Source organism: Amblyomma mixtum, chromosome 9, assembly GCF_055824585.1.
Source record: "Amblyomma mixtum isolate Tamu chromosome 9, ASM5582458v1, whole genome shotgun sequence".
Classification (NCBI taxonomy): Eukaryota; Metazoa; Arthropoda; class Arachnida; order Ixodida; family Ixodidae; genus Amblyomma; species Amblyomma mixtum.
This window is the reverse complement of record NC_143020.1, coordinates 48,451,912-48,475,627: the sequence shown is the minus strand read 5'-3', so window position 1 is coordinate 48,475,627 and position 23,716 is coordinate 48,451,912. Positions and strand designations below refer to the sequence as shown.

General features: G+C 46.5%; 1 protein-coding gene across 1 annotated transcript in view; it reads left to right on the top strand.

Moving 5' to 3' along the window:
• The window catches only part of LOC149328930 (uncharacterized), a 52,245-nt gene extending 29,237 nt beyond the window's left edge, over positions 1–23,008 (top strand). The window contains exons 2-3 of the mRNA XM_089559939.1: positions 15,479–15,746; positions 17,829–23,008. Coding sequence (XP_089416065.1) covers positions 15,488–15,746; positions 17,829–18,970 — 1,401 coding nt within the window. The 5' untranslated portion in view covers positions 15,479–15,487 and the 3' untranslated portion in view covers positions 18,971–23,008. The remainder of the gene's footprint in view (positions 1–15,478; positions 15,747–17,828) is intronic.
• Positions 23,009–23,716: the final 708 nt, after the last annotated feature.

The following is a 23,716-nucleotide window of genomic DNA, read 5'->3' as shown; positions in this document are numbered from 1 at the left end:
GTATGCTTTACTTTTATTCTCCGCTCATAATTTTGTGTTAATGACTGTTAATTTGTTTGATTGTATTTGCTGTAACCTACTAATTTGCGCGAGTCATATTTTTGTTCACATTTGTTGTAACTAGTGACTGCTGTTCTTTACTCATTTTGTCTATTGTACCCATTCCCGTCCGTAATGCCCTCGGGCACTCAAAAATAAATAAATAAATAAATAAATAAATAAATAAATAAATAAATAAATAAATAAACACTTGTGGAGGTGGAAATCTTACGTGTTGTAACATGCATGGCGTAGTCGAACGAGATGATCGTCGGGGAACGCAGGTTTTATGCGCCTTGATCGCTTTGGCGTGTCCTCTAGACTCGTTCGCGATAGAACATTCGCCTGTCGTTCGGGCGAGTACATATGTGTGCGCACTTATTGACTGCCTTGTTCTTAATTTACTGCGGTTGGGCTGTAAATGCATCATGCTGAAATAGGAGAGTAACCACGAACCATCCAATGAGGCCCCTGCTTGAGTCGTGGTGCGTACAGAACACCCCAAACAGCGTAAATACCTCAAAGGGCAACCTTCCATCAGTCTACGATAACGGTCTGCGCTCCACGACTTGCAAAAATAAAAACTAAAAGCTGAAATCTAGCACTCGCACAACAAAACAAGCTACCACACTGCCGGCCTCGCCCCCCCCCCCCCCCCCCTACATCCCCTTGAAAATAAACAAAATGAGCGCAATACATGGATCTTTCTTTTAAGGCGAAATCCTTTAACGGCACATACTGTCGTCCGTTAGCAGAGGGCGTCACACATTTGGCAGCGTGTTAACTCGGGAACTAAAAAAGATAAGAGAAAACCCATGGTTGCTTCAGATAGAGGAGGAAAAAATGAACCTAGAAGCCACGTTTGATGACTGTAGAGTAATTAGTTAATTAATTACAGTCAAGCATATCGAAATTGCGTCGAAAAAGCGCGGACGTCGATATAGCCACGGGAACGATGTGACGTCACATCCACCGGAAGTCGACACGGAATAGTGAAAATTGCCACAGAATGGTCGGGAAAACGTCGGGTTTGTGTCAAATTAGATAAAAAAACTGTGTAATTAAGCGTGATTAACACTTAAGATCCCCGAAAGATGTATAATTTGGGTATCGATATAGGCACGGGAACGGTGTGGCGTCACATCCACCGGAAGTCGTCACAGCATAGCGTCCTCGGCTTTCGCCTCTCACCACTTTAGTTGCAAAAGTGTCCTCGCAATTTTTATTTCTATCCTAGTGCTTTCTTGAACCCACTAGAGCCTGAAAGATTGAGTCTTAGAGATGACGAGCATGACACTGCAAAGGAAACACAACACGTCAGCTCAGCCTGATATATGGTGCGCGCATTGTGCCACAAAGTTTATCAACTGCAAGCATTTCGCATTCCCCGAACGGTGCTTTCAGGGTAAGTTTAGTTTGGTCGGCCCCAGCGTGATGAGATGGAGCGCTGCAGACGCGTTTAAAAATAAGCGCGATGCAGTGGCACGTGTCGGTGACAGATTGCTCCCATAACGCCATACGGAGGACCCGTAATTCCACGCACGTAGTGCATCCACTTTACGCGTGCCTTCGGGTTCGAAAGCACCGCCATTGAGAGCGTTTTCCTCATCTCGTGTTTTTTTCTGGTGCTCTTCGTCCTTTCACCTCATGCCTCTTCTCTCTTATCTGTTTTATTTTGTTGTACATAACCGCGGTTATATATTCCTAACCTTAATTTTTTTGTTTATTTTACTTTACTGTGAGCATTTCTCAAACTCTTACATAGTAGTGAGGTAATGGTCATAAACAAACAAGATTCACGATGTCCAAAAATTTGGGTAAAAGACGACGCAACACTTGCAAATCAACTTATCATACGAGAGAAAGACTTTCGTAAAGTTCGAGGATAAAAATTGGACAAAAAAAAGCTTCTAACAATACAGATTCCAATTTTCGCCCAGCCGCGGTGGCTCAGTGGTTACGGCGTTCGGCTGCTGACCCGAAAGACGGGTTTCGATCCCGGCCGTGGCGGCCGAATTTCAATGAAGGCGAAATTCTAGAGGCCTGTGTACTGTGCGATGTCAGTGCACGTTAAAGAACCCCAGGTGGTCGAAATTTCCGGAGCCCTCCACTACGGCGTCTATCATAGCCTGAGTCGATTGGGGCGGCAGAAAGTTAGGTGGGCGGATGAGATTAAGAAGTTTGCGAGTATACGGTGGCCGCTGCTGGCAAAGGACAGGGTTAATTGGAGAGACATGGCAGAGGCCTTTGCCCTGCAGTGGGCGTAGTCAGGCTGATGATGATGATGATGATCGCTGGTGTTGGTGCCATAACCGCGCTGAGAAGCTTACAGCCTAGTTCCGAGCAGGTGATTCCGGTAATTCCGTGTTACACTGTGTTTCACCTAACACATTGCACAATTTTTAAAACTGCTTTTTCAGTTAGAAGAGTGCTTTTTTTTTGCATTTCATTGTCAGCGGCGTAGTACATCAGAATACAGCCGATACATACTAACTAGCTGGCTTACTAAGTAATACTGAAAAGGTAAACTTTTAACTATTACTCTTAGGCTCCTTAATTATTGAGAGGCGTGTAGCGCACGGTAAGCAATATCCAAATCAGCTTTTAGAATTTTTAAAGCGTGGTTACCCTCGGCGCTGTGGCCTAACAAATATTGGCTATTTCGATGAGTTGCGTGAACTGTAGGTGTTGCTTTGCCTGCAAGCTTCTCGAAAGCTCGTGCATTTTGGAATGATATAGCCAAAGTCTACTGCGCAAAAAAAGCGCGCTTATAACTGAAAAAGCCTATTTTTAAAAATTTTGTAAAGTCTTCTTTAAAACACCCCGTATACAGTCCATAATATCATATATATTACAAGTTTGATATTACGAGTTTGAATACATACTTATAAAAGGGAATAAACCAATTCATTTCTTTACCTGTCTTCTCATCTTTTTTTCTTATTTGCAATAGCCCCGCCGCGGTGGCTCAGTGGTTACGGCGCTCGGCTGCTGACCCGAAAGACGCGGGTTCTATCCCGGCCGCGGCGGTCGAATTTCGGTGAAGGCGAAATTCTAGAGGCCCGTGTGCTGTGCAATGTCAGTGCACGTTAAAGAACCCCAGGTGGTCGAAATTTCCGGAGTCCTCCACTACGGCGTCCCTCATAGCCTGAGTCACTTTGGGACGTTAAACCCCAATAAACCAAACCATTTTGGAGTGATATAGCGAAAGTTTGTTGCGCAAAAAAGCGCGCTTATAACTGAAAAAGCCTATTTTTAAAAAAAATTGTTTAAAGTCTTACGGGAAACACCCTGTATATAGTACATAATATCATATATATTACAAGTTTGAATACATACTTATAAAATGGAATAAACCAGTTCATTTCTTTACCTGTCATCTCATTATTTGTTTTCTTATTTTCAATAGAGCTGACACTTGCTGGCAGGTACGGAGCAGCCGAGATAGGTTGCACCTCCTTATCTTCACAGCGCAATACGCAAACCGGACACACACGGCTACTCTGAACGCCGAAATGGCTCACCAAACGCAATCCGTTTCAACGGGCAGCCGCTCCACGCCTACATTTGCTCGCTGCACGCAACTACCTCGCCGGGAATGGCCTCGGCCGACTGGGCGGGTTGAACGAATGAGAAACAGCGAGTGCGGTGCGGATGAGCAGCGAAAAACGGTGTCGGCCGTTTCGGTGGCGACGGAAATGAAAAGCAGAGAAAGAGAGAGAGACAAATGCACACGTCGCGGAACGAAAGAGAGACAACGAGCGGAAAGAAAAATGTGGGCCGCTCTGGGGGCTTCCTTTCTCTTTGCGTTTTCTTTGTTCCTTCTTTCTTTCGTTTTTGGTAAGGGGGGGGGGGGGGGGGGTTCGTAGCACAGCTCTTGCTACCCGCTTCGGCATCTGACATTTGCAGCAGTGGTGACAGACCGTGCCGTTGCTCAACTCGCAAGCGAACGTTTCGGCTTCGACTTCACAGGGAGAGTAATCGCCGATGCAACGTGATTCTAAATCGATGGAGTTAAATAACTGAGAGATTAGTAACGGAGTGGAGTGATGATGATTGTGAATTTTAATGGCGCATGGACAGATTTGTCGAAAAGCATGAAGGCACGAGGTATTCTACTTCTGTACCATGCAGGGTCAAAGACCCATTTGCGAAGCAAATCACCCCAGATAAGCGGAACAAGAGGCCAGGGGGAAGCTTTTTCCCATTTATTACCGGTAGGTACCTAGCGACACTTGGGAAAGAATGGGGTGGGGTGAATTCGGTAGGCTGTTTCGGGTCATGAACAGCTAGCAGCTTACCAGTATCTTTCAGGAGGAAGTTATAAAGGGGGTGTATCTAGCTAACGCCTACCTTTTGGGCAGAAACCTCGAAGGTTAAGAAGAAGGCATAAAATTAATATGCAATGAACGCACCAAGCTGTGGAACGGAGAATGATAAGGGTGACGTCAAAAGGCAGGAAGAGACCGGAGCAGCTTGGGGAAGAAAAGCGAATTAATAATATCCTAGCCGAAATCAAGAAGAATGGCAATGTGCAGTGCATGCAATGAAAACCGAAAGCCCGTTAGGTCCCGGATGGTAAAGGAGTGTTTTCCGAGCGAAAGCAAGCGTAGCAGCGAGTAAGTGGGCAGCTGAGATTTGAAGCTTGAGGGGATATGGTGGCTGCAGCTGCCACAGGACGGGGTTATTTTGCGGTCAGTCTAAGTGGTATTTCTCTTTCGGTGGGCGTGGTTAGGCTGCTTCCGATGGTTATTATTATTATGTAATTCAGCACATTCAGCTCAACCAAGGAGCGCGCTGACATTTTGCTTGTTTTTCTTTAGAGTACTGCACACCATTACCAGCCGACAATTGCTCGTCTAATAGTCAAAGTTAGTGTAGACATATAACGTTTGTCTTCGCTTTCCTCACGTCCTCAACATAAGATGTCTTTTAAGGGTCTTTAAAAGATGTCTTTAAAGAATAAGATGTCTGTGCACTCGCTTTTTATTTGGCCGAATATTTCAAAGAAAGCGAATTCCGATAATTTCTCTTGATCAAAGGGTTGGGTTTAGGGTTGTGGGGTTCAACGTCCCAACGGGGGCTGAGACCTCATCAGGCAATAATGCCTTCAGTCTCTGCCACCCGCAGGAAGATGCAAATATCCTGCAAATAAAAACTGGCTGAGTGAAAGCAATTCAGGCTATGAGGGACGCCGTAGTGGAGGGCTGCGGGCAACTTCGACCACCTGGGGTTCATAAATGTGCAATGAAATCGCACAGTACACGGGTGTCTAGCATTTCGCCTCCATCGAAATGCGATCGCCACGGCCGGGATCGAACTCCTATCTTTCGGGTCAAAACCGAGCGCCATAACCACTCAGCCACCGCGGATGCTCTTTATCGAACATACATACATACCGGAAGTAGCTTCACATACCGGAAGTAGCTGTTGCGGCTGGTATGGCGCGCAAAATGCGCATGCAGTTTTAAATCTGCGTCTTGCCTATAGAGTTTAAATTCAGGGCAAGAAAGTTACTCAGCCTCGAAACCGGGGCATCCCATTAGTGCGTGATCGGTGGGAGGTTTCATACAGCGCCTAGAAAATTAGAAATGGGCTTAAAGCCGTCTCAATTTCGGAAGCCGGCCAGCGCTCGTAGTCGGCACACGTTTTTCACGCGCCATATTTCACTCCATCTGACGATGGCGAACGCGCCCTCCATCGTAAGCCTCTCAACCAAACTTATCGCAGTCTCGCCTGACATTACAGAGTTTTGAAGAGTTTCGACTACTTCCTGGTCGTCTAACTTCTTTACTTTTTTTTGTGTACAGAAAAAGACGCGCTCCACTTCTTTTAAATTACAGATTTTTTTTTTCTTCGTTTTGTAGTGCTCGCGTCTGAGTTTTCTGCTTACTAGGTTATGGCATTCCTCTCACGCTGCAGTCATCATCTCCCCGTATTTCAGGGCCCTCATCTCTTAACTTCGTTGGGGCTCCCAGTTTCCGGCCCGTCTTATACTCATTGCCTCGCCGACCCTGAGCTCGAGTTTATTTCTCCCGGGGGTGTCGGGAGCTCAACGGAGCGGATGCTTCGTTGAGAGTGATGCATCTTTTATGCGAAGCATACTAGCCGCACAACCGAGCTCTTCCTTGCTACGCCGCGCGCGGCCGCGTAGCTACCACTTGACCTACATCGGCGCACCACGTGATGTGACGTCACAACAGCTGTGAAAGCTGGGGCTCAACTCGTGCGCTCGCTTGCGGACGCGCAGCCTCCACCGGCGGCCTAACTCCCGCTCCTTCCGCTAGGGGCGCTGACGTCACAACAGCTGTGAAAGCTGGGGCTCAACTCGTGCGCTCGCTTGCGGACGCGCAGCCTCCACCGGCGGCCTAACTCCCGCTCCTTCCGCTAGGGGCGCTGACGTCACAACAGCTGTGAAAGCTGGGGCTCAACTCGTGCGCTCGCTTGCGGACGCGCAGCCTCCACCGGCGGTATGCTTCGCATCCTAGGCTTAACCATAAGCTAAGCAAGGCCATTTTTTGCGTCGCTCTTTCACAAGCTTTTTTTCACAAGCGATATTTTAATTCTATAACGTGTTCCTTCCCATACTGTTTCGCTTGTTGGTTCTCAAGTTGCACGTGGAACTTTGAAAGAAGGCTTTAAAGGTGCACTGAAGAGGAATCTGAACTCTTCTTTTTGCCGCGGGAACTCGATCTACACGTTCCGAGCGCTCTTGGAAAGTTCGAATTATTGCCCTGTGCGGCCGATTTTCCTAATTTAAATCCGATTAAACGTCCCAGCTCCCGCCTGTTTTTTAGTTTTTTTTTTCATTCCTCGCAGACTGTGGGAGAAGTCGACCAACACATGGAGTGCCTTTCAGGCAGTCGCGTGGCGGCTTTGCTTTCGCTTTTATGTTTTTTTTTAGGTTTCCATGGATAAATAGATCTAATCAGTCACTACGTGGCTGCAAATTAGGCCCACGGAAATAAAAATACGCGTTGACGCTTCGTTTTCGCCGAGCACTACGTATCCCTCCGCCGATGGCAGAGCGGCAAGCCGCTAAGGGACTGGTTGAAAGGTAGGTCGACTCCTCCCACCGTCTGTGAGGAATTAAAAAAAAAAAAGACGTGCGCCGGGACGTTTAATCGGATTTAAATTAGGGAAACTGGCCGCCCAGGGCAATAATTCTAGCATTCTAAGAACGCTCGGAACGTGTCGATCGAATTCCAGCTGTAAAAATGCGAGTTCACATTCCTCTTCAGTGCATCTTTAACGTTTCTTGTGAGCGCCCAATTGCCTTTCTTGGAAGCACAGGTGTAATTATGAGCCTAAGAGGTCTTTAAAATGAAATAAAACTTAGCCTTGGGCTGCGAATAACTGAGCGGGATGCTCTGGGTCCTCGTGCAGTGCTACACTGAAAATTTTACTGCGTGTCTGCAAGAATTTGGCGCCCTTGACAACCGTTAGTCATTTTGTATCATGTCTCGAAGCGTCTGCGCACGAATTTTACGGTCGCAGTGTTTTAACCGGAGAGAGTTAAAGGCCCCGTTCCCCATTGAATCCGGTGTCGGCTTTGTAGGCATCGGTCTTGTGAGCGAGAACTCTGGCAGGTGGTCCCCAGAGAGCAACATAGGAGGCATGTGGGCCACTTAGGTCACGTGACCTTGTGACGTCATCAAAATCTGCCCACCGGATAGTGATCAAAGCGCCCAACGTGACAGGTGACAGTTAAATTAATGTTTGGTCGCTCGGGAAGAGCAACCCGGGTGGAACAAGTCCCACCCGTGGCAGCACCTGCCATAGAAGGGCAGTGGCGCATCGCTTAACCGCTGCACCACTGCGCCAGGAGCAGTATGAGGACTCCCAGGGATCCATCAGTCTAAAATAAAGAATGACCTTCTGCATATATGGGAATTAGCCCATTGCGCTATCTCGTCATACCGTTAAAGGTGCACTGAAGAGGAATCTGAACTCGTCTTTTTACCCCTGGAACTCGATCTACACGTTCCGAGCGTTCCTAGAAACTTGGAATTATTGCCCTGTGCGGGAGATTTCCCTAATTTAAATCTCATTAAACATCCCGGCTCCCGCCTTTTTTTTTTAATTCCCTGCAGACGATGGGAGGAGTAAACCAACCTTTCAACAGTCCCGTAGCGGCTTGCCGCTCTGCCATCGGTGGAGGAATACGTAGTGATGGGCTAAAGCAGAGTCCACGCGAATTTTTATTTCCATAGGCCTAATTTGCTGCTATGTAGTCTCTGATTAGATCTATGTATTCACGGAAAGCTAAATAAAAGCAAAAGCAAGGCTACCACGCGACTGCCTGAAAGGCACTCCATGCGTTGGCTGACTCCTTCCACCCTCTGGGGGGAATTTAAAGAAAGGCGGGAGCCGGACGTTAATCCGATTTAAATTAAGGAAATCGGTCGCACAGGGCAATAATTCGAAGTTTCTAAGAATGCTCGGAACGTGTCGATCGAGTTACCGCCGCAAAAAGACGAGTTCACATTCCTCTTCAGTGCACCGTTAAGGCGCTCTCCAGATTTTTCTTTTATTTCAGCCCCTTTTATTTAACGTTTTTTTTTTGCATCTCATTTCCCAGCACCTTCCCTTCTCAGAGGAGCTCGTGGGCGGTATAAACACGTGAGCGAAACAATATTAAGAAATACCCAGACTTCTTGCCTTCTCCCGGGGACATTGTTTTGTAAAGATTCGTTTTCCGTTTCTTTCCATCGTGACGTAAATCGTGACGAAAGAACCAGGGGGCCTGGAAGGAAACGACCAATCACATCTTGAAACTTGGGAAAAACCCACCTAGGCGCAAATGATTTCACGACACAAAAAGAGACGAGGAGACAACGGACAGGCGCCAACTTCCAACTATTTATTGCTCGAAAAAACACATACATTTATAGTCTCAGGCAACGCCCACATTTACACACCACGTGTCTTATCGCAGCCCTGACTTATCACCTAGCACGAACATTATTGCTCAGAAAATCGTATTCCGCCGCATACAACCTAACTGAAGTGTCACTAACGCACAAGGCTGCCTTTTTCTCTTTTTTTCGTGTTTTTTCGAGCAATAAATAGTTGGAAGTTGGCGCCTGTCCGTTGTCTCCTCGTCTCTTTTTGTGTCGTGAAATCATTTGCGCCTAGGTGGTTTTTTTCCCAAGTTTCAAGATGAAAAATCAACTAGCCCGTCAACATCCCTTACGGACCAATCACAAGGGCGGTGTGCCAGGTTTATTTTTCTTGCTTTTGTTCTTTCTTACGCATGTCAACTACATATTAGCGGGTCTTTTTTTTTTCAATATTCTGTTCCTCTGTGCGATCGTTGTACGTCGCCGGTCGCACCGTGCGATTCATGTACTTTGTTCTTCTCTTTGCTTTCGGGCGTACGATTCCGGCACGCGATTTTTTTGACGCCTGTTTCGCAACCTCACCGGTGATGGAAAGTGCGTGTTGTGACGTGACACCCAACCGTTTACACCCATCGTAGATTGCTTGCCGACGGGTTAACTCACACGTCGGAGGCCGTCGAGTCTACAGCCGCTGAATACAAATTCAGTACACGCACAGTGGAAGTATTAAGCCTAATACTAATTGGTTTGGAGATATGATTTATCTTTGTTGTTCGTGAGGCCAAAAAAAAAGATCGTTCCTAACCGCCACTTCCAACAAATAGAAACGCCAGTGGAATCACGTGGTACGACGGACGATGGTAGTCAAGCTAGGTGCGTTACGTGGAAATCAATGGTTCACTGAAGCGTCTTCCCGCGTGTGCTATACTTTTCCCAACGTTTTGTAGCTGTCAGGCTGAGACTGCCCGCGATCTATCATAGACTGCTCCAGCGTCCCTACCCACCGTTCTCAGGTTGAAAGCATCTTTCATGTTTTAACCGGGTATGTTCCGATGTGTTTTTTTTTTGCTTCGTTATATCTTTGGCTTATATTTTGATAACCAGCGACAAATTAGCGAGATTGCAGAATACATTTCCCGCAAGCGAAAGTCTTGCCGAAAAGACCAGCAACGACTGCGCTGGTTTTTTTGTGTTTTTGTTTAAAACTCTAGTCTTTGTACGTATGGACAGCTAAGTGTGGCACTTGTTTCCGGAATCAAACCCAGCATGTCCCTTTGCACTCTAAACATAAAGGAGTATATAGGGTGTAAGCTAGAAGACCACTTACTCCCTTGTTATTCCCGCATAGGCTTATTCGCGCTTAGGGTGTACAAAACGGGGTTCGATTGGATTCGAGTTCAGACACCGTCACGAGATCTGATATGGAACGTTATAAAAAAAGCGCAGCTATTTTCACGAATCAAAGCAGTCTGTACAGAAGCAGTTGCGTTTAGCTGCCTACGTGTGCGTGCTAATGTCAAACATCGCGTGGCAAACTGAAGAGCATTGTATTGTGCCCGTATGGGCGCAGCCACTCTTGGCTGTCTATGCTCGGTTTCATACATAGCAGTAAACGCTGCCAAAGGTACGAAAGTAGTCCGCTGCAAAAAACAAGCGATATGTATCCTTCCGCCAGTCTGATTGAAGTTTTCCTCCTTTCTACGGAAGTTCTTCCATGCAATAAAGAAAAAATATCCTTCCGCCTCGCGTCGTGGCTATGTGGTACGAAGCGCAAGCCTGTATGTTCATTTTATAAGGGGCCAAGGTTCGACTCCCGGCTCGGCTGGTCTTTTTTATTTATTTATTTTTTATTTTTCTTAAAATATTCATTAGATAGAAACTCGAAACTGTCAAACTCTAATACCTACTTTGAAAAACACAGCGCTGTTTACTTGTTTCCAAGGGAAAAGGCAGGCATACATGCGATATAACTTGAGTCGGATGGCGTTGAGTGCAAAGCTGTCATATTTAACACTGCGAGAGCTAAATATTGTCACCTTGTTAGGTCGTTTTTGCGGTGATCTTATTCCAGTAGAGAGACCTTCTTTCTTGAACCTCGCAACTGTCCGAGGGCTCACCCCGGTCATCTCGCCCACAGTTTCGAGAACCTCACGCACAGTCTTCTCCGGGAAGCGCTTCCTTACGCTAGAGTAAACGTTGACAATCTCCTGCTTGCAGTCTTTCGAAATTTTCGGAGACTTCAGCTTGGAGAACAGGCGAGTAGGAGATGTTTTTGAAGCCGCAGTGGGCGAAGAAAACAAGCGAGTAGGAGATTGCGGTGCCATTTTCGCAGACTCAGACCGAAAGACGAAAGCAGACGACATCACCGGCCGGCCTAGCTGCGAAAACCTGATACAGGAGGAGCCGGAAAAAACCCAGGAAACTAAGGCATTCAGTTTTGAAGAACATAAAAGAAAAAGCAATCTTTTTGCTAAATAAAACACTTATTATTATACTACAATATCGACCAACATTTACTTTATTTTTAAGTTCATTACTCTTTTCACTTTCGACGCACTACATTACGATGCGGACGAGGAGCGCGAACAGGCGCCGCAGCCTTGGCTGCGTTGACTGCTATGTATGAAACGGAGTATAAGACTCAAGTGTTGTCACTGTGCTGGCCTAGATGTGTGGCGTTATGGCCAATAGGCAACCGGAAGTCAGGTATTACACGCTAGTTTCTTCCTAACGAACGACTGAAGTTACTGAAAGCTTAAGGGATTCCTAATACGTTTAGGACACAGAACTGTACCTTGAATGGAGATAACTTTTATTAATGCGAAAGCATTATAGTCCTATACTATTTAAACCACCATACAGTTTCCTGTTTTAGGGACCACGTGTCGTAGGCATGACCGCTTCGTTCGTCAGTTCGCGATCGGCCAGTGCAAATTCGTGCTGTCTTTTTGCTTCGCAATCACGAAGCGAACTTGCACATTAATAGCTCCCTCCATCCGTCTGCTGCGCTCGTAAAATCGAACCCGGCCGACATAGTAAACGACGAAGCTCCGCAAAAGAAAATACCCAACAGATAGGGGCCACCGGTAGTTACATAACGATCCATGAAAACCACTAGTTAGGTAGATAGTCAGGTTATGCAAGTACATATAATATACCGTCCCCCGGTACTGCGTTTGCACCGTTACGGCTGCTCGACCCTTCGATGTCGTCCGCCCTTTCGACGGCCTATGCAGGGCGGGGAATCCTCTGCCCTGATTCGCAAAGGCTTCGAGGGCGGGGGAAGGGGGGGGGGGGGGGGAGGAGTGAAATCACCTGCCCTCTTGCGAGGCCGCGGTCCGGGTTCATTTTATTGCCTTATCGTGACCAGTGTGCGCACAGCGGCGACCCCGTGGCCCTCAATTTTCTTTTTCACGTTTTTCTAGAGTTTTACTCTTTACGTGAAGACGCGTGGCACACAAGAGCACGAAAAGGAGGCGACTGGGAGGGAAATCTTGAAGTGCGGAAAGAGGACAGAGCTACGAAAGGGCGTAGTGTGGTCGCGCCCTGCCGTGTATGAATGGGCGTATGCGGGTCCCATGGGTGGAAATCGAGCGAAGGAAGAGGAAAGAAGAGATAAAGAGAATAAAAGATGAAGGAGAATAAAAGAAGAACGTGGAGAATAAAGCGAGAGGAGCAAGATAAAACAGAACACAAAGAAAGAATAATACGCCTTACACCCAGCGGCAAATGCGAGAGCTTCTATGTATAGCGTTACTGGTATTTTTTTTTGTTATCAAATTTATTCTCTGGGCGGCCCCCTTGGCATGTTTTATGTTATTCTGAACATCTATGTTGCTTAAGCCTTATTCATCGCAGGAAAAAAAACTGTACACCTATATTTTACTTTCTTGAGTCGTCTCGAAAACCGCAAATTCTACAAGAATGCACTGAGATTGCTGACGGTATTCAAATAAGCCTATATCATGCGCACGTGTAAAATCATACGTTACTAAACTTGTAATGTGGATTGCTCGATAGATCGATTTTGGGCGCGTGGACATAGATAACGAAGTCCTTCAAAGCGTCTGCGTTTACTGGACTAGTAACTCACGTGCGTTAGGCTGGTCCGCAAGCATTTTCTTTTCCTATTACTAATACTCGCATTACTCAAGGTCGCGTTAGTACGAAACAGAAGGTCATTCAAGTGGGACCATTGGTACAGAGATTGTGGACCACCTAATCGGCGTAGAATGTTCGGAGTGGTACCACACGATTCAGAGCGTTACGTAGCATAAGATTACCAGTCGAATGAAAGGGTAGCGTACCATACCGATTCGCACCGACGACCTTTCGTTCCCCAAGCTGTGACTTCTTGAAAGTTTACACGTTTATTACGGCCAAACTATTTGACGTAGGGCATTCGAAGTGGTGGTGAAATATTTAGGGGAATCTCCCAAGGTGGAGTAGATTGATTGACCAACACAGTTCCCACTTCGAGTTATTGATCAATTCGCTCTCGCCCTACCATGAGCTTGCCGTCCCCCTTGCCGGCCTTTTAGTTATAAGATGTTACTGTTATGTTTCTGCCCCGTTGCGCCTACCAAGGTGTTCTGTAAATAGTTGTTCGTGTGTGTGTGTGTGTGTGTGTGTGTGTGTGTGTGTGTGTGTGTGTGTGTGTATACACACACATATGTATGTATGTGCTTTCTATACAAAACCATGTAAATAAATACCATGAAAGAAAAAAAAAAAAGTCCCGGTTAGCTCAATTGGTAGAGCGGCTGCTCCGGTGAAGCTGTGGTCCCGGGTTCGAACCCCGGACCAGGACGAATTTGTCTTTAACTACGAAGTTTCTGAGAAAGCTGTATAAATTTCCTCTGTAGCCGTATGGCTGCGCTCGGGTGTATGTCAATGAGTAATTACTCCCTTATGGCATTTGAAGTGGTGTCACACGATTTGTCTTTTTGCGCTGTATACGTTGGAATAAAAAATGTAGATATAAGGATATAACAAAATATTGTACTGGATATAGCGAAGATGGCTAATGACGCAATATTCGTTCGATATTGCTAACGCTCGACACTCATACGCTGCCTCAGCCTATTGCTCTCTCTTTCTCTTTTTTTTTTGTCATTAGTCGCTAATGGCGCCTTACTTTATTTATTTATATCTGTACGGCTCCTTTCCCTCACGTTCAGTTCATTTCGGGCGGTCCGTTTCCGGTTAGGGTCTTTTAATGCCGCGGCACTTCGCTTGGCCCCGATGAACACCGAGCTGATGGAATCGCTCGTGGTTGATGGGGCAATAACGGTGCTCCGCACCCGTCATCATTATGCGAGGTGGTTGATTTTTTTTCTTTATTCAGCGGCGCACTCCTGGAGCGAGTAGACCCGGCAAACTAAGCGTTTTCACCTACGGCAGTTATAAACTTTTGACGTCAGAAAGTGCTTAGGAAGTAAGTACTAGAACGTGCTCCGACGTGCGCAAGCTGAGGGCGCCTGTGTGAGTTACCTGCAGTTGGTTTTTTAGAGCGCTAAGCTCTACTTCTCGCGTTTCGGTTCTCAGCGTTATAACGCAAATCGTAACCCACTGGTTGCCATGGTAACCGAGGTGATTACATAACGGAATGCAACAATAACAGGCGGCAAAGTGACGCCGGAGCACCAGAAATCGAAACTATACTATGTCGACCCTAGTCTATACTGTGTCGATCCTTGTATCCTGGTCACGTGCTTTCACATCCTTTCACATGCTTTCACATGCTTTTGTATGACCGCTTCTCATCACTGTCTTCCACCCCCCCCCCCCCCCCCGCCTTATGTAAGGTCCCAGGCGGGATCTTTAAGGGTACAATAAATGATGATGATGAGTCTGGCGGGCGACAAGGTCGGGCCACCTAGTGCTGACATTCGTGTAAAATTTGTAGACCAGCCGCATGCCGTATAATGTTCCGGATGGTGTAATACAATACAGCGTTTTATTTTTTACCGCATAAACTTCCTAGTTAAGGTATAGCCTAGCCCGCGGCAGGGACTCTAACCGGCGACCTATGTACCCCCAATTACACGTCTTCACGAATCTTCACACGAACATTGTGGCTCAACCGTTTGTCGCGGAGTGTTCGGGGTGGTGGCATACGATTTCGCGTTTCGCCCAGCACGAACTTACTAGTTAGTCTAGCTCGCGGCAGGGATTCGAACTGGCAACCTCTGTTAGGTGCGTTAACGCTCTATATTTTATCGCTGCCTCATCATCTGTTCTTCTTTTACCGGACATGGAAAGAAGTAGTAAAAAAAAAGGAGCAGGTGATTATGAAGGAATTAAAAGCGCGGCAACTGCCTGTTGGCGGATACCCATGGGTCGACGATGCAGAGAGGGGACTATCCCTGACTATGGAGAAAAGGGACTATCCCCTTTCACCTGCCACTCTCTGCATTGTGACGCCAGCAAGATCATAAGAATCAGCCGACGCCACTGGCTGGAAGGGGGGTTCTACGGCGGGGAAAAGCAGCTTCATTCTTGAGTTGTGTCCGACTGTATATATTGTTGGTGCCGTGAATTTTCTTAGGTCAAATATGCCACGTAAATCATTTCTCTTTCCCTCTCTCTCTCAGTTGCCGAACATGGGGAACGGCGGGAGGTCATCGAGCCGGATCCTGCGTCTCGCCACGACGACTGCAGTCGTCGTGCTGTTGCTCCTGGCGTGGTCCCCCGCGGTGACGGCTCTGAGCCCCGAGAGCCAGTGCGACCCCCCGGGCGTGTGGCAGACGGGTCAGGCCCTGGACGAGACCGCCTCCAAGGCTTCCGGCGCCAACGTCAGCCTCATCGAGCCGACGAGGTCCGGGAAGCTACAGGAGTGCGTCGAGCGATGCTGCAAGCGAGGTAACGGCACGCTGAGACCGTGTATTAAGCATGTAATGCACTAAGTTGTTGATGTCAGCGCTCCCCATGAAAACTTCGCATCGAGTATGCGTGGTGTTTCACCTTGTACTGTACACGGTTTTTAAAAGTAGGTTTTTTTGGTTGGATGAGCCCATTTTTCACCATAGCATCGTCAGCGGTGTAGTGCGTCAGAATACAGCTAAGACGGGCTAACTAGCAGTCTGGTTAACTAATATTGAATAAGCCCCGCCGCGGTGGCTCAGTGGTTACGGCGCTCGGCTGCTGGCCCGAAAGACGCGGGCTCGATCCCGGCCACGGCGGCTGAATTTCGTTGAAGGCGAAATTCTAGAGGCCCGTGTGCTGTGCGATGTCAGTGCACGTTAAAGAACCCCAGGTGGTCGAAATTTCCGGAGCCCTTCGCTACGGTGCGTCCCTCCTAGCCTGTAGTGAACTTTTTAACTATTACTGTTATGCGCCATAATTATTGAGAAGCGAGTAGTCTACCGTAATTAATATCCACGTCGGTTCTTAGAATATCCAAAACAAGCTTACCCTCGGCACTGTGGCCCAACGAATTTTCGACATCGCGCCAAAATGCATGCGCTTTCGAGAAGCTTGCGGGCAAAGCAACCTCTCCAGTGCACGTAACTAGTCCAAATAGCCGATATTCATTGAGATAGTTAGCATCCATAGATCCCTGGGAGTCCTCATACCACTCCTGGCGCAGTGGTGCAGCGGTCAAGCGGTGCCCCACTGCAATGCGATGGAAGGTGCAGCCACCGGTGAAATTTGTGCGATCCAGGTTGCTCTCGGACGTACAAACGCTATATGATTTTGCTAGTCTCTGTACCTCCGGATTACTGCTTCTGCATTAAAAAAATGGACCGATATCTTACGCTAGAAAACTAACAAACTGCCTGTCTTTAGGTCTGGTACACTATTTAGGCGGAAATTTTTTTGTTTTGTTTTCGCCGTCTGTAGGAGCCTTTCGTCCTTTTGCACTTTTCATACTTCAGAGCACGGGGTATCCGCTTATTAGTTTCGTAGACTGCCGCATTTCTCTGTCAAATTACGCATGCGAGACTGCGTGGATCGGCGCAAGATATCTTCCGTGTGTGGCGCTGCTCTTGCTTGTGGAGTTCCGTCTGACAATGGGGCACAGCAGCAGGCGAAACTAATAGCTGTTCCACTTTCACCTTCCCCTAGCGAAGTGAATAAACGCGATGTGGAACAGCTGCGTCTCACACCGGAAGAGCTTTGCGCGATCTTCACGGTCTTGCATGCGTAATTACTCGGACTGACTTGAAACTTTCTTAGCGCATACTTCTTTACACGTTCGTGCTACAACAATTCTACGAAATGAAGTAGTCTTGGAATAGAACCACCTCTAAATTTTTATTATAATTGAAATATAACGTCTGGAAGCTGTACATTGGAGCTGTGCCAGGCGCCTTATGTAGCGCAAGGCCCAGGATTAATTCAGACCGAGTGCGGTTGTTTAACGTCTTGTTATAAAGATTCGCGCTAACTGTACAAGCTAAATAGTCCATAACTGATCCAAAATAATTAGTTTGATGGCGATGGTTAGCCAACCAGGCTGCATAAACTGGCCCGCGTTTGTTCATGTCCAACATTCTTGTACAAAAATTTTGAATATTGGAAAATTGTAAGGTATGGAAACATTGAAGGTACATTGGCCCATTCTTCCTATGTGTAGCAAAATCTTTCTTTTAAATTTTGTCCATCGTTCACATCGAGCAGTCAAGACCGCCATAGAGAACCAATGGGGAATGCTTTTGACGATGGCGAAAACATTAAGAGCAAAAAAAATGCAAGCCTGTCGACGGGAGATCTGCAGATATATTGATTGTTACAGTCAAATCTTTCAGTATATAAAAATATATGTAAAAAAATTATAAACTCCTTCCGTTCAAAAACGCGTTTGTCCAGAATTGTTGGGTATGTTTATTCGTCGTTCGTTTTTTTTTTAAATCTTCATAAAGACAACTCTTGAGCCCATGGAGTACGTTAGTTAGCTTTCTTTTTATTTTTGTGTTTATTTATTTTTCTTACGCTTCGCAGATGACTGCAGCGTGGCCACGGTCAAAGTGCAGGACAAAGGAACTGTTCTTTGTGCCCTGTTCAACTGCGACCCGCCCGAAAAGTGCATCTTCAAAAAGTCAGCCAGGCTTCTAAGCCTGGACAGAACAGCGACCGCCTTTCTGAGAAGGGTCGTCGCTGGCTGGCCGAAGTACAGCAACGTTGACGTGCACACGGGAAACCTGTCTTCAGCTGAAGTCACGTCAACGTCATCGTCGGCTTCACCTACCGCCGACACCACTCTACCATTCATAGCGGAAGCGACGACTGCTGGCTCCGTTGCTAGTTCCACGGCTGGTGCCGTAGAGAAGGTAACTACGTCTACCACGTCTGCTCCCAGGACAAGCACAGAAGACAGTGACGCAAACAGCCCAGTCGCAACATCGGGTGACGTAACTAAGGCGAGCGTTTTGGACGCTTCGACCACTACGTCTACAACACGTCCACCGCTGGGGCTCAGCGGAATACTGGACCTTTTGAACCATGTCGCGGAGTCCCGGACGCGCTCATCACTCCAGGAGGAAGCTTCTTCATCCACAGAAAGTTACGATCACGTGTCCAGGACTTCACAGGCGATGTCAAGTACTCCATCAACGACAGAGGCTGCTCATTCATTGAACGCGTCTTCTACCACGGCAGACGTTGATATTTCTCCCCCAGCGTTTTCCGATATCCCGGAACAGTCTTCATCAACGCAAACCACGACGCCCACATCTACGACGGTGTCGCCTGCTCTGGAGGCTTCTATGAAGAAGATCGTTCCCACGAATGGTTTCGATGGCGAGGCATGGTGGTCGCGCATGTCAGTTCCACTAAAAGCTTCCAACCCGGCGACGAATGCGACTAGCGTCACCAAGCGCCCGAACACGACAGAAAAGACAACCGATATAGACAAAAGCAACGACCTCCGAAGGCCAATACAGATCTTCGCCCCGACGACGTTGAACGTGGACCTAGTACCCAAAGCGTCACCTTCTATAAGCTTGGTGATAGGCCTTTGCCTAGGTCTGCTCCTGATATTCGTCGTCATGGGTCTCATTGGCCGAAGAATCCTCGATGTATGGCAGAGGAGGCACTATTCCAAGATGGACTTCCTCGTCGATGGCATGTACCACGTGACGTGAGCCATGGACGAGTAGCCCTATTCCCTCGTCACAACAAGTTACGGTGTTTTAACGCAGGCGCTAGCTGATGGTTGCCACCGCATTTGAAGTCCAGAAACTGATGGAATGTAAAGTGACGTTGGGAACAGTTACGAAATCCTCACAACTATTTGTTGACTGAGAGGATGCACAAAACGCGTACCCGTTTTTAGCACAACGATAAAGTGCAAACATGTTGTTAACGTGGGATTCTGATTGTCACCCACTGTGCTTATTTTTTTTTTGTAGTTTTCATGCATGTATAAGTAGATGTGTATATGAACGTTGATCGCGTTACAAAATTTAATTTTTTATTGTACTTTTCAATGTACGGAGGCTTCCTCTGCTATGACTGTTTATATTCCTTTACAGTGGTTTCAATGAAGCAATAGCATTAGGCGTTTCTGAGGACCTCGTAACGTTCTGAGGGAAATTTTGTGGCTTCAAGACGTGTGGCGAACGTCAGCTAGGCTTGAGATCAAATTTTGTACAGAAACGAACTGTCGGGTACCAGGTGCTTGTGAAATGGCGTGCGTGTGTGTGTGTCAGTGAACGGACCGATGTCTTGCATGTTGTTTCCGTAACTCCTCTTTACCGACCAGACCTCTTGCGCATGCGCACGATGAGTCTACATCAGCGGACAGGTGACCCTAATGGGCGCACGTTCTTTTCATCTTTATTATTCAAGGCAAAGTTAGTTGCAGTCGTTCGAAAATGCTGCAGAGTTAAGTAACTTGATTACTACTCAGCACAACCTATCAAAGTATGCAGTATGAAGTCCATAACTTGCCATTTTTGGTTGGTTGTGTGATGGCTCGATGGCTGCAGATAGTCAGCTTGGTGGACTAGCTCTATATGTGGTGATAGGTTCGGTGACTGCGATGAAAAACGGAGAGAAAAGATAGTTTGAATAGCATATCCTGGCATAGTTAAGGCTCAGCCAGTTTTGAAGTATATTGCTCAGTCGGGTGCAGTCGAGCTCCTGAACCATACGGAAAAACTGTTTATGCGAAGCAGGCTTTTAATGTCTCAGCGGTCACAAACAGGAACTGATACTGTCAGGGTAAACGTGAACAGGGGACGGTTTGCTGGTCACATCGGAACTGTAAGAGCTTCGTCTTAAATGTATCGGGAATGGGCGATCCTTAAGGTTTGTGTGTCCGCGAATACACCTCACTTGCACATACTTCAGAAGTGAAACAACGTCATTTCATTAACTGGCAACGCACTTTGCGAGCTGTCATATACCGGTCGCCGTGATAGGTTTCTTGACCGCAACGTGCCGCTCGTAGATATTTCTGCATCACATTGCGGTATAGCTGACGTTGATGTATCTGCAAATTTTTGGCTAGTTTGGGAGTCATAGTATTTTCGCGAAATCAGCGGACTGTTGGTATATAGCAGTGATATACGTTAGATAAAAACATCAATTCTTATCTCTTTTGTAGAGTTCTTGACAGCGCTTCACGCTCGCGGCTGGTAAAGCAGTGCTTCACGCTCAAAGTTGCCCTCATATGTAGAGGGGGCATGTGAGGCGACATGCTTGTAGACTGCAGCAGCAAAGAAAGTTTGAAGAACATTTTTGCTTTAATCAAGGCTGCGGTCAGAGCCAGCTACTTATACTAAAAGGGCAAAATTTTCAGCGTTAATAAACTTGAGTGCTGATGCGAAACGCGGGTGTTTAGATTAATTGAAATTCATCTACGCAATTTACGTACACCTCCGAATTTATCGCTCAACAACTGGACGTGAACGAGCAGACACAGCAATGTGTGATAGTGTGTTCAAACCACAATATCAACGACATCGGTACTGTTTTTTATTTGTTTTGAATGGAACCAGCATAATCAGAGTATCACATCACAGCCGTTCATCACGCTCATCCTTTTTATCGAAACGTTAGCACGAACCTTATGAATACGCTGCTACTTGCATAATAAATTAGCGCATCTCTTGATAAAACTTTTCCCCCCTTTTCTTTGTTTTCTGTGATTTTGATTATACTTGAAATGATGTATGCGCAGTGCTTTGTGTCCCATTAGCAAGTCATTCCTCGTTTCCGTTGACTAGGAAGTTACTACTTTACTTTAGTCTGTGCAACACACTACGCCATGACTCTTTCCCTATTCATTGTGCAGCTATAATAGATTCTGTGTTATGTGCAATATTCCAGGCTTCCTTTTTTAAAATGCCTGTCTGTTCGTAAATCAGTGTGAATGATTCCTCGTTTGTTAAAGTTCTACGACTGCACGAATCAACAGCGGAACAGAAGTGCCTTTTGAGCGAAAGTCCGACATCACCTTTTTGCTTCATTGTCAAACGCAAGCATAATTTAGAGGACGTAGGTTAGGTCGTCAGTCTTCCTGTTATTGTCACCCGAGGATACAAAGGTAAAAAAAATGGTTTTTAATGGGGTCCAATATATTTTTCGTAGCTCTCAGTTTGGTTCTCAAGTCTGTTACCCCCGTCTTTTATGTATGCGCCAACTGTTCGACTCTATAATATACACCTACGTGCTGAGCTCTCGCGACCTCACACGTGCATATCTTACTTGTCTGGCTGTTGTCGGGCCTGTGTGTGGGTGTGCTCTGAGCGGCTTCTACCGTTCTGAAACCTCCAGTATGAGGCGCGCAAATGAAAGAATAGGAATATGGTTATTATATGCGGACACGATGCGGAATCCGTATTTTATTTGACTGTTGTATATGTGTAATCCATATTGTCTGTATAAACTCACATGTCTCATATAGTTTCCGAGCTTTACGGATGACATGCGGAATTGTGGGAACCATGGTACGAAACGTTTCACCATCATTAGCCAGCTTAGACCAATATGTCATGACTGGGAAGGACTTGTATGTGGCCATTGACGGACAGTTTTTCATTCGGTGGTTTGCTGATGTGGTGGTTATTTTCAATCCCCCAAGGGCTGGCTTTCATGTTTCTTGACGGTACAGAAAAAAAAAAAACAGCCAGTGCTGCAGTGTCGTTCACATGTTCTACTTAATTTTTTTATGGTTGTGGCAGGGGTCGCAATACTTAACGACAGGGTTTGCGTAAATATTCAATGAGACAAGGTTTAGGGCAGACGTTTATCAACGTTAAGGGTTAAAGAAGGGGCACCGTGTATTTTAGCACTTCTTTTCGCCTCTAGATAACTGATGTCCTTTCATGAGGTCATACAGTTTGTCATACGTCCACATTCGTGCGTCTGCAGTGCACGGAGTACTCCTTCTCAATTAGCCTGGAAGAATTTGAAAGAAAGGTGACGTACAGTCGGCTGCAGGAGCTGGCGTAATGCTGGAGCCAGAAGAAGGGATTTGCCTTCCAGCCTAGGCACGTCACCTAAAGCTGAATGGCCCAGTCAGCACTTTTCTGTGCTGCGAACTTTGTCGATTCCAAAGTGCGCGTCTAGACCTCGAAGAAAATTTTCATATACGGTGTTGCGTTAACTTTTGCAGCCAACTGTACGTGTTCATTTTTTCCTGGTAACGCTTAGTAATAAGTATCATGGGGAGCTAGGAGAGACTTTTTTGCAGTTTTATCGCTTAGAATTACACTTAAACTTCCTTTGTGTACAGAGTGCTTGTGTTGTACCAATTCCTTCTTTGAGTTGTCTTCATCCGTGCCCCTACTGTGTGCTGGCTGCATTTCGGCACTCTTATCCGTGTGTTTTCTGATTTCATACGGTACTATGCAACGTCAGGTGCGTTGTCTTAAACACACAGCATCGTGGTCACAATTTTTGGTGGTTTGATTTAAACGCTAACTCTACTTCAACTCTTCCATCTTCCTTCTCCCTTTTCAACTTGAACGATGAAAGCAAAGTCATTGTTGTTCCCGAATATTTTTTTTATTAATGTCTCACAATGACGCCCCTTCCATCTTCTTGAACGTCAACCGAGAAGTGTTTTGGTTGCCGGTTGTATGGAGTGATGGAAAACAGTGTTCCTGTCTACTTAGGAATTTGCTGTGATGTGACTTTGACGCGAAGTGTTGATAAAGTAAAATGAAAATCTACCTACAAACTTGTCGGCTTATTTTATGTACCTGACGCCATGTAACGAACTCTGAACAGCCAGTCTTCACTGCTTAGATAAGCAACGCAGTGGAGCCCTTATCGGGTTGGTGTCAACCCAATGGAAAAAGCTTGCATGGCCCGTCGATGGGCCGTCCCCGGCTCGAGCTCGGCAAACCAGCGCGGGCCGTGGTTGGGGATTGACATTGGCCTTGCACGGGCCGATCACCGCTGGCCGACGTCGGGCCATGCCGTGCCCTACGGCTGCCTAACGATAAATAAATTACCATTTATACTATAAAGTACTAGCTAGAATGGCAGCTGTACAAAAAAGATGAAAAATATTCGCAAAGCCTAACAATTTGCATTTTCTGCAATTTAGACATGAAAAAGAACAGTCTGTAGCTTATCACAATGGAGTTATCCTTTCGCCCCAGTGCAGAAATACTGGTGAAATCCGAATAGTAATATTATCCCGCTGTTATGAAGACCAATGCTCAGCAGATGCGACACGAAGATCAAGTTGTAGGAACACTATAAAAACTAGAAAAGGTCACGTTTTACCAACATGTTGAGCATACATCCACAGAGCGAAGAATTTTCAGGGGCTTATATGCTCCAAATCAAAGACCCTGCTGTTAGAGCCAATGGCTCTTGTACGTTAAGCAATATTTCATCTAATTGTGATTCTGTGGTGACACAAACGAGAA